The 11,636-nt window shown below is 37.8% G+C and overlaps 1 protein-coding gene across 3 annotated transcripts in view; it reads right to left on the bottom strand.

Annotated features, from left to right (window-relative positions):
• Window positions 1-11,636, bottom strand: part of OCRL (OCRL, inositol polyphosphate-5-phosphatase) — a 54,303-nt gene that overhangs the window by 15,589 nt on the left and 27,078 nt on the right. For all 3 annotated transcript variants that reach the window (XM_025046689.1, XM_025046688.1, XM_025046690.1), the window contains exons 13-18: window positions 10,773-10,884; window positions 9,414-9,523; window positions 7,762-7,897; window positions 3,421-3,531; window positions 2,614-2,779; window positions 2,114-2,349 (exon numbers count right to left, since the gene is read on the bottom strand). In XM_025046689.1, coding sequence (XP_024902457.1) covers window positions 2,114-2,349; window positions 2,614-2,779; window positions 3,421-3,531; window positions 7,762-7,897; window positions 9,414-9,523; window positions 10,773-10,884 — 871 coding nt within the window. The remainder of the gene's footprint in view (window positions 1-2,113; window positions 2,350-2,613; window positions 2,780-3,420; window positions 3,532-7,761; window positions 7,898-9,413; window positions 9,524-10,772; window positions 10,885-11,636) is intronic.

The following is an 11,636-nucleotide window of genomic DNA, read 5'->3' as shown; positions in this document are numbered from 1 at the left end:
CAAATATAGTGGACAATGTGATGAGGGACAGAGGGGAGGGAGGTGTGGGGGGCTGGCAGAATGGAGTGAAGGGTTAAAGAAGCACAAATTAGTAGCTGATGGATGGACATGGGGATGAGGAGCACAGCATAGGGAATACAGTTAGCATTAATACGTTGGCTAGGTGGAGGATCAGGGGAGGGAGGGAGCATCTGGGAGATCGTTTTACGAACTATATAGATGTCTAACCAATATACTATATTCTTGAAACTAATTACAATAAATAAATTTTAAAAAATTACGAAGAAACAATCAGACAAGTTTAGGAAATGGTGGATTCATGACTGGACAATTGCACTGGACTCTTAAAAATGCAATGCCATTAAAATAAAAAAGGGGAGAACTGTTCTACTCTAAAAGAGACTGCAGAGACCTCACCAAATGTACTGTATGAATCCAGATTGGATTTTGGCTTTAAGAAAGCTACAAAATGAATACTTGGGACAACTGGAAAAATCTGGATATGGACTGGCTAGTTTTCTTAGGTGTAATAATGGTACTGTGCTTATATAGAGGTTGTCCTTTTTCTTAAGAAAGGCAGACTGAAGTATTCACTGGTGAAAGTGCATATCATCCCTTAATTTAAAATGGTACAGCAAAAAAATTGCACTGTTCTTTCAATTTTTCTGCACATTTGCCATTTTCAAAATCAAAAAGTTGGGAAAAAGAAAGCTGGGAAATGGTGTTTAGGGTGGAGAGAAGGGGATATGAAAGAGAAACGACTTCATTTAGAATATATTCTAAAAGGTTAAATATTAAATTTGAAAGACAGGAATATGGTGGTAGAAGAAAAAACAAGTATGAAAAACAACAGAATGTCAGGATATGAATTTCTGAAGAAAATGGTTCTCTCTCAGAGGTAATACACTCAGTCATGAGGGCTCTAGGGAAACAAGTATAATTCCAAGAAAGAATGCTAGGACTGCATTCAAGTGTTTTAATCTGCCATCTGAGTCATAGCTAAAACAATTCCATGGCAAGAGAACAGATCACACTCAGACAAACCAGCAGCCTGCCCGCTGGTCCAGCCCTTCCCGATAGATGATACAATCACTGCCATAGATGATAGAATCACTGCCGTTGGCTAGGGCAAAAGGATCAAGTGAATTCCAATGGTAATGATAATGTATGGCTGTCACGTACCTAACTTTCCTTGGTAAAAGACCAAAAATATACTTTTATAAGCCCAAAGAGGTCTGCACACGAATCCAACGTACTTTCATTTAGAAGAAAACTTAATAGGATGAACTTGTTACTAAATCAATTTATGTCACTGAAGATAATACAGGCATTTCTCCACAAAGACACTGATTTTATAGCTTGGTGATGGGAAACTTCTTCCTTTCCTTTATTACGCAAGTCACATAAAACATGTATCACACTTCTATGCACCTTATAATAATCCGGAGTGCAAATATATGCCGATTCCTAGGCCTCACACCCTGAGATTCTGATTCTATTGCTGGAGGTGAGCGGGAAGAGGGACCTGGACTTGCATAAGGGCCCCAGGGGTTCTGAGGCAGGTACTCTGAGGTTCACGGATAGGTCTGGGCTGCAAACAAGCAGCCGAGTTTGACCTAGATTAGATATGATATAGCGAAGAGTAGTGGACTGGGAGTCAGAAAATCTTGGTGATAGATCTGTCACTAACTTATTGCATTTTGGGCAAGTGATTGTCTCTGTGCCTTGGTTTTCTCTTTCATTTAATGAGCATAATACTGCCTCTCCCATTTACTGTACCTCACATACATGCTAATTTATACAAAAGTGACTTGGAAGTATGAAGAGCATAACAAACAAGCATTATAGAAGGGAATCTTTATTGTAATTCAGTGAATTTAAGTATCATCTATTATATTCCTGACAAGAGCCAAATATAGATTATCCTCTCCTCTTTCCTTTTAGGCTTAATTCAATGAAAGCAGTGCTAGAGTAAGTGAGTCCTATTCTTACTTATCACTTTACAGTCCCCCTTGCCCCCAAGAAAAGAGAAAGCACAGAGACAATGAGGACATCACTTAAGTATTGTGAAAATTGTATCTACAGGAGGTTCATGTCTTAGAATGTTTCTTACCAAGTCTATGAGTTTGGTAACAGGAACTTCTCGGATTGGTCTTTTCATTCGGCACAAAGCCTCTAAGGATGTACCAAAACAACTTGGGAGGTAATTTCCACTAATGGTCAAGAAGTAATCTTTGCCTCGATCCAGGTGAAGGACAAGAATATCTTCAATTTTATCTTCCCCTGAGTTCAGGATGGTCACAGAGTCTTTGCTGACATACACATCAAGAGAAATGTCCACTGTCTCATCTGAAATGTAAGAGATGACACATGACAACAGAAAGTTCCAGTGGAAAACCAAAATGGGGATAAGAACCAACAGAAGTGTTCTCTAAAATATCATCAAGTGACAAAGGAGAGATTGGACACACAAAAGACATATCTCCAATATAATAACAATGAAGGTAAGAGACGTATGGTTAGAAAACAAGAAGTTAAACAAAGGCAGGGGATATGGGAATCATGAGGAGATGGTACATCACAAACAGAGATGATGGTAAAGGGAAAACTCACTTGGCTCCAAGTAGCCCTCAAAAGGTTCAGCCCGAAGCCATGGCTTGCAGTACTGGCTGTCATTAAGTTTAGGGATGAAAGAAAAATGGCAAGGAACCTGTCCATTGTTGCTGATCTGGAACTTCTCTTTTTGTAGTTGCCGAAACTTCACATTCTCAAACACAAACTGGGGAATAACAGACAGACACAAACATGTATCACTAGTAGGGGAAGTAAGTCAGTTGGATTATTCCACAGAAAATATGAATAAAGAATAAGATAATTATTAGCCAGGTGTGCAACTGCCATATACACTCGCCAACTGAGCCAGCTATACACCATCCCCTCTCATATATTATTATCCTCAGACCAGATGAGGAGTTAGGCAGCTACTTCTCTAGGCCATTCTGATTGTTCCTGGGATCCTAAGAGGTTAACCTAACCTTGGGTCAGGGCATTCATCCCGTGACCGAGTCCTGGTTCCTGAGATATGATATTTTAGCAACTCTGAAATATTAAATAAGAGTGGCTAAATCTGAGGGCTTCTTTTGTGCCAGGCGCTGTTTTAAGAGCTTCGCATGTATTAACTTGTATAATCCTCACAACTACCCTTTTATCCAGAAAAGGAAACTGTGGCTCTAAAAGGGTAAGATAGTCACCTGTGGTCATACATGTACTAAATGGCAGTGCTGGGATTGTAATGGAGGCAGTCTGACTTCAGTATACATGGTCTTCACCACTTGCCGTGTTGCCTTCTATGAAAAACATGGTTTCCCCTTTGCTAACCAGGATGGGCAATAGACAGGATAGCCACATATTTTTACTCACCTCTCTTCTGCTGAGTTCTAAGGAAGGAAGGAAGTCATTTTCCATTCTATCCATAATGCGTACAATATCTTCAAATACTTTCCGATACCTCCGTTCATCCACAACCTTCACCTGAAAGAAGATATACCCCTTTTTGGGGTCTTACATGTTCCTAGCTCATCTTCCTTTGAGATTACCTAACAATTTAAAACTGATCATTACAGCAACCATTTAAAATATACTGTGGTACAAACAACATTCTCAAACACTTTCTGGTATCTCACTCCATCCACAACTTTTACCTGAAAGAACGCAGATCTTTATTTTAGTCTTATAGGCTCTCGACTTAAATATCTCTAAGAGTCTAACAATTTTTAAAAGGTCACTAAAGCAAATATAAATTAAACTAAGCATTACAGAATCACACACTTTCAAGTAAAGGTAAGGTTAATTGGTTACTTTCCTGGAAAAATTGAACCTCTGTGCTAAGAAGCTTGGCAATAACTATAAATATTTGGGAAGAATATTTTCTTGCTCCATGGTTATTAGGTGGTGGTGAAGATGTGATGATTTTGTAAAATGATTTCCTGCACTGTACAGAATAACAGTGTCAAAACATACCTGTTAATTGTTTCTAACAATGATCATAAACTATTGAAATAGCAGAAAGGATGATTAAAGAAAGCACTTAGCTCTATTTGCTGCCATACACAATGCTAAGGATCATAATATCAATGCTCAGATTATAATGATAAAGGTATGTTAGTAAATAGAGCCTATGGCCATTTTAGTAAATGGCTAACCCAAAATATCCTAGATAAAAGTGTGACAAAAGACAAGTCATTCTGACGAAGAGATCAAAAACCTCCCATTTGACACAGCACTTTCAGCTTCCTGACATAGCTGCACTTTCTTCACTATTAAAACTTCATACAAATCTATGCTAAAAATGAACATAATTAACACAGCATTTTAACTTATTGAAAACCCGGTTTCTTTTTAGAATGGAAAACTTCACAAATTCGATGTCAAAAAAAAGTTGATGCAGGTAGTAGAGGTTGTGATGTGGGAAATAAAAACATTAAAGCTGAGTCAATTATCTCAAAGACTGGGGAGGTTTTTACATATCTGAAATATAACACTTGAGAACTAGGAGCAAGCAATCACTAGTGTCACAACGGTCATACTATAGCATCAAGTTGAGAAGAATTTTATACTTTCTAAATACTTTCACAAAACTTTGCAACTTTTTATCTCAAAAAGTATTTTACATGTATCATCTTATTTTCACAACAACCTGCGAGGCTACCAAAGCAAGGATTATTCTTCTTCTAATAGTTGAGAACATTGAGATACAAAAAGATCAACTAAATTGCTGATACAGTTAATACCACAGGTGATACCTGGACCTCTAGTGTAATACCCTTTACAAAATATCAGGTAGGCAAGAGGATCAACTCAGGTAGGCATTAAAAATGCAGATTTTTTTGGCCTACTAATCATAATCTCTGGGGTTGGGGTCCATGCATCTGCATTTTCAAAGCTCTCCAGGCGATTCTTATGTCTACCAAAGTCTGAGAACCAAAGCAACAGATACCATTACCAAGTGCAAGGGTGGGAACCCTATCTCAGCTTAATCTCAGCCAGCTCACAGCAAGTCTTCTAAAGTTAATTTGTCACTAAGCACTTGGTCTCTTTGTTAACAGTCACTGATACTAATGGTGGTAAAAATATAATGTGGCTTTTAAAACCTCTAATCATAGCATGCCCAAGAGTCTAAAATATGGTGGTTACTCAATAAAATCGAAGCTTTTCTCAGCAGGTTATCATGATCATTGCCCTTAATGGCACATTAAGGATAATAAAGGGGGAAAACACCATAGAATGTCACCACCTGATACATCCGTTTCAGAAAAGGAAATCACTGACAAAATCAGCAATTAAGAAAAAAGCGCAACGAGCTAGATCTTTATGTAACCACATGGATAGCTCTCCAAGACATGACACTGAATTTAAAACAAAAAGCAAGCTGCAGACCAACACATATAGTGACCATTTATGCTCTTTCTACTACCTCCACAATGCCTCTGTAGTTCCAAAGAACTTACTAACTAGATATGCCTTCAGATACTATATTTTTAATCCCACCTAATTTCTAGTTTATACTTGGGGACTGCCATTTGGTCTCAACACATATGAGACCATTTATGATATATACACACCAGCATGCAAAGCAATACTATATTGTCTGTGGGTAAACAGAAAAGTATATGCAAAGGTCTAGAACCGTGCAGTCAATAGAATAGCCAGTAGCCACACAGGAACATTCCAATTACTTCAAAGTAAATAAAATAGAAAATTCAGTTCTCTAAGTCACACTAGCCATATGTCAAATAGTCAATAGCCACCAGCAGCTAGTAGCAGCTAGTAGCTACTGTGCTGGACAGTACATTTCCATCATCACATGAAAACCTATTGGACAGTGCTGGTCTAGAAAAACATAAATTCCTAAGGGTAACTGGGCTGGTTGGGGAGTGGGGGTTTGGGTAAAGGTGGGAATGAGGGATACAATAGTAATTGAAAAACTTCAGCCTTATCTGTAAATTTTCCTTAAAATATATATTTTTTCATTTTAAATTTAATTGAGTTCCTGAGTAATTTAAAAAGTATTAAAAACTACAACAGTAGACCTTTATTAAAGATGCACAAAAATATACAAGTATGGAAACATTTTAAATATCCTGCTGAGAGCTCTGGATTAATATATATGGAATATCACAAATATCCCAAGGTTATGAAAAGAAATACAAACAAAAAAGCCAAGCATAGCTGATTAAATCAAAAAGGTTAGTGTTTGGGGAAAGACATCCTTTTAAAAATGGAGTAAGAATACTCAAATGGTGAAAACAGGGCAGTCCCCAAGTATAAACTAGAAATTAGGTGGGATTAAAAATATAGTATCTGAAGGCATATCTAGTTAGTAAGTTCTTTGGAACTACAGAGGCATTGTGGAGGTAGTAGAAAGAGCATCTATAGCTTAGGAGTTAAACAGACTTAAGACTTGATTCTCAGCAATCCTAGTTGAATGCTCTTAAAGAAGTTATTTAAATGCATTGGTTCTCCATTTGCTCATCTGTTAAAAGAGAAATATTTAACTCAAAGCATTGTTGGAAGGACTTAATGAGATGTGTGTAAATTGCCTAGCACAGTCCCTGACACATACTAGCTACTATTTGAGGAACACTTACTATTATTCATTATTATTTTAAAATTTCAAAATGGACAAAAGTAAAGTCATGATTGCCTCAGTAAAATTTAGACTCTATTCTAAGATGAAGAACTATTTTTACAAATAAAAGAAATGCCTTAAAGTCATTTCCCTTTAAGAAAAGAGTACAATAAGACAGGTTGGTGATAACCCATCTCAGAAGCCTCCAAAATTGACATGTACGCAGAGGAAAGTAACTACCCTCCTATACTCTTGCATGTCTTACCTCTTTAATCCTCATAAGTAGGTACTATTTTATTTCCATTTTACAGAGGAGAAAACTGAGACACATAGATGTTACATAAATTTTTCATGGTTATACAGAAAGTGAGTGAGCTGGGATAAAAATCTAAGCAGTCGAGCTACAAAGTCCAACCTATCAAGCACTGCGTTATGTAGAATCTGACAAACTGCATGACCACAGATCTGAAAAAATCTACAAGAAAAAACCTAAACGTGCTAGCTGTCATAAATTAAATCAATAAGATCCCAAGTTATAACTTGCATACTAATAACACAGGTAGAAAATACAACGTGAAAACAAAAACTTTATAAAAGAGACAAAAATTAAATAATTGGTCATTCATCTAGCTCAGGATACAGTAAAGTTAAAGAAAAATTTATAACCTGTGCTGCTGGATGGGAAAACTTCACTAGAGTAGGGTTGACAATATGCTTATGGTATTCAGAAATTTGGTTGTATTCTGGCCAGTCTGTACCTTTGCTCCTGCTATCTCCACCCCTCCACCTAGAATCTCTCTCCCTGTGCTTCTGCTCCTTACTATTTATTTGATGAAAAGCTACTCATCCTCTAAAACTTAGCCTCTCTTTTTTATGTATGAGGACTTTAGGAGGCTAAGATTACTACCATTATGCAGCATGAGAAACATCTGTGTCACTAAACGGTCTGGAGCGTTAAGAGCCACAGAGACAGCATTTAGGAGGGTCGAGGGCACTAACTTCTCAACGTTGCAAATGACTGGCTATGGAAACATTTATGGCTCACTGAATTACTGATCTGTTCTGAGTCTAAATAACGCTCTAAGAATATATACTTAACACAAAGACAAATGAAAGAACAAGCAAGTGTTTACCCCAATATGGAAGAGGGCGCTAACGGGCTTGTGATCACTGGTTTTCAGTTCCATATGACTCCGGTAATGAAGCTGATTAACATTTGTTCCTCTCCAAAGAATTCGGTCACACCATGCTGGAACCCGACATTTCCCACTGCAAATAAAGAAAATTATAAAGAGAATATCCCATGTAAGAATGTATAATCTACCACACTGGTTCAGACCTGGGTTAGGCCCTCTTCTTATATACTTATCCTTTCTTAACAACCCCAACTATTATCTTCCCTACTATATTGCAAGCTCTGTGAAGGGACTGTGTCTACTTGTTTGCCACTGAATTCTCAGCCCCTAGCACAGTATCTGTTGCAAAACAGGTATTCAATGGACAGTTATCTAATGAATGAATGAACAGTGCTCCTAAGATTAGTACTATAACTTCAACAACCTCGTCCCATGGGAATGTGTAATAATACTCTCTTAAAATATCCTCAGAAGGTCAGGATTATATTCAGAACACATCCTCTTCCTTTTCCTTTGCAGCTCTATGAACTGCAATGATACTTCACAACAGATAGACAACTAATCTAAAATTCCAATCCTATATTCCTAGACTGGGCTTAATCTCTGGATATGAGTAATAGTAGAGATTTCTCCTTTAAACCTGAACTTTTATGGACAAGCCTAGCTTCTTGTAATAGAAATGAACTAACATCTAAGTATGCCAAGTCTGAATACATAAGAGCCCATAGAGTATCAAGGATAGGGAAAATGCCCACTCGTCATTCTATTAAAATAACCAACCTCATACACTTGATCCAGAAGGTGACACAAATAAGTTCTTATCAGTAGCTCGTAAGTTGACTCTTAAGTCAGGTGAGTGTAAGAAATAAGGCCAGTGTACAGATCTTCTGTCAGTGTCCCTTTTCACTTGCTGACCAGCTCCTGTGGAGCACAGACTTCTCCTTACCACACTCTATTATTCTCTGAGTCTAAAGAAGATGAATATACCCAGGGATTCACTCTTTCGAGTTTCTGGACTCAGCCAGCCAGCAAACCACAGGAAACAAAGAAATAGATGGTAGGTAGAAGACAAGTAGTTACCAGGAATGGACTGACAATGGCACTTTACTGAGAGTAATTAGGAAATCAAAGGGCCTCCCAGACAGTGGGTCTCAGCTTTCATTATCAGTTACATAGGTTGGGCCCAGGCATCAGTATTTTTTAAAGCACGAAGAGATTCTAATATGTACTCAGGACTGAGAATCACTGTGCTAGAAAAACCTTTCATGGCTCTTTGTTTTCATCTCCTGGTGTCTTAAGTTAAAAAGTTAAGAAACAGTTTGGAAAAAACAGAACAGGGCAATGGTAAGGAAATAGGGGCAAGATCAGGAAGGTCAAAAATCTAAGCAAGTCTGCTGAGGTGACAGAAATAAGGCATTGCAGGCAGTCCATAAAACTTTAACAGCCCTGATATAGAAGTTATACGTTTTTAAGATACACTCACCTTTGAGTACACATGAATTAAAAACTTCTGTAATAGTACTGAGCCATTAGATTTTTCATATCTGCTTCTGCATGACCTAAAAATTTCCTAGCCCTTCACCAGTATGGATGGACAGAAATAATATAGGGTCTTAACATATTCCATGAGGAGGTTCTTGCTACTTTACCTGGAATCCCATCGATCTGTTTTAGAGTCATACTTATAAGTGGGGATAAACTTGATTTCCCCTTCGGTGAAGTCTGCGAAAGCTTTTTTCTGTGTGCGCTGAATATTTAGCTGGCAAGGGAAAGAAGCATCACATAAGCAGGGTAATACCATCTTAAAATAAGTGACAATCATACTGATCAGCCATTCCGAAGTATCTAATTTCACAGCCTTTGCCATTGTCAGAGTACATAAATAAAATTTCTGTACCTTATGAAATAAAATTTCTGTAGCCTCACAGCACCTAAACTCACCAGTTCCCTGAAGTTGGACAGGAACCATCCAGTACAATTTTAATTTTTTAAAAAAGCACACAATGTTGAATGAATAATTCCTAAAGCCAAATTCAGCAAATAGTTACAGATCATTTTGAAAGTTATCCTTGCTCAACTATTTACTAGAATTACATAAGACTCCAAATTTATTCCAACTGTATGCTCTTTGGAGGCAGGAGAGGATGCCATATAAAGAAATTAGCCAGGTAACCTCAATGCGAAGGAAGACTTGGCCAAGACAGGCTTACTACAAAAACCATTCTACTATAAAACACCTGAATTTTAACTAAAGAAAATCAAAAGGTCTCACACAAAGATTTAAAGACATTCAAATCAAGTTGAAACATTTTCTTTCCTCATTAAGAAACATTCACTTTTAGCAGCCAGTATCCATAAGCTGAAATAAAAATTCAAGTCACGTGCTAGGTTCCAAGGAAAATTAACAGAAAACTAGCTTCCTGAATATCAAGTTTTATATACATGTTACCAAATCGATGCTTTCCCCACAGGTTTTAGCATCCATAACCTAGCTATCCCAAACTTTTCAATCAATTTTTATCAGACCACAGTCTGTGCTATTTGTACCAGACTTTTCTTCTGTGCTTCCCAATCCCCTCACAGGGCCTCCCTTTTACTGCCAAGATGTTGCTGAGCCTGCCAAGTAATCACAGAGCAGCTTTCCCTGCTCCATCTGCCAAACTACATCAACACAGCTGAAGGCCCACTTCCTCCAGGAAGTGTTCTCCAATTCATCCCAACCATTCCTCAACTTACTGACACAAATCTCTTCTTGATAAAGACTTGATGAATAAACCTTATATATTTTTATCACTAAAACTATCTCTCTTTCTACCACCTAAGTGCTTAATAAATGCACTACAAACCTTGTGTGTATTCACTGCATCACTAGTCACACTGTTCCCCAAGACAATGAGACCTTTCCATCTATTTCTAGAGTAAGTCACACCTTCCACACATCTATCTCATAAACCTAACAATTTTATCTGCTATCTAAGAAAGTACCTATAAAATGAAAATATACTTACCTGGTCAAATTTCAAGAGTCTCTGAAGGTCATTCTTGTTAATAAGACCCTTCACTTCATTGGCATCAGGCATGCAAAGTCTATAGTTCAAATCTCCCAACCATATAACAACACTGAAGATCAAGAAATATATAAATGAAGTACCAATAATTAGCATAAAAATCAATCAGAGAAGAATGGAGAGCAGAAAAATGGGTAGATTATTGATAAGGATTCATTTATCGCTATCTGACAACCTGAGAGAGACTAGGGATTACAAAATAGGTGGGTGGATAGGCACTCCATACACGAAGAACAAAGATGGGGAAATACAGTATATGTATGGGATTCAGAAGCCAAGGAGTTAACTGCCTGAGAGAACCATGTAGTTTATTTACTGAACTAGCTTTCAGTAAAATTTTGCCTGGTTGTTTGCCAGGTCTCTTGGGGAATCTGAATGTTTTCTGCCTCGCTAAGCCCTGATGTTCTGCAGACTCTTCGCTAAGGTCTGCGTGGCCCGAACAACAGCTCTCATAGGCAGGGCTCACTAGGAAAAGTGAATCTGGGGCTTTCCACTGCAGCCAATCTGTCTATCGCTGCACCAGATCTGCACTCCAAATCCCAGGCAGGAAAGAGACTGGCATACTATGGGATGCAGGCTCCCATGTGATCCTCAGGCTCCCAATCACAGCAACAGACTCTTAAATGTGCTGAGAATCCCACAGGTGAGACCCTGAAACTGTATCAAAATGGATTCTCCTATAAGCTATCGCAAGTTCTGAATGAGTCTCTGCCAATCTTAAGTGCAACATGAAATTTCTGGAACCTTAGGGAAATAAATCTATAAAATTTCAGGGCAACTTTATGACATTAATATCAAGGTCTT

This window comes from Pteropus alecto, unplaced genomic scaffold (assembly GCF_000325575.1).
Source record: "Pteropus alecto unplaced genomic scaffold, ASM32557v1 scaffold85, whole genome shotgun sequence".
NCBI lineage: Eukaryota > Metazoa > Chordata > Mammalia > Chiroptera > Pteropodidae > Pteropus > Pteropus alecto.
This window is presented reverse-complemented; position numbering and strand designations above follow the sequence as displayed.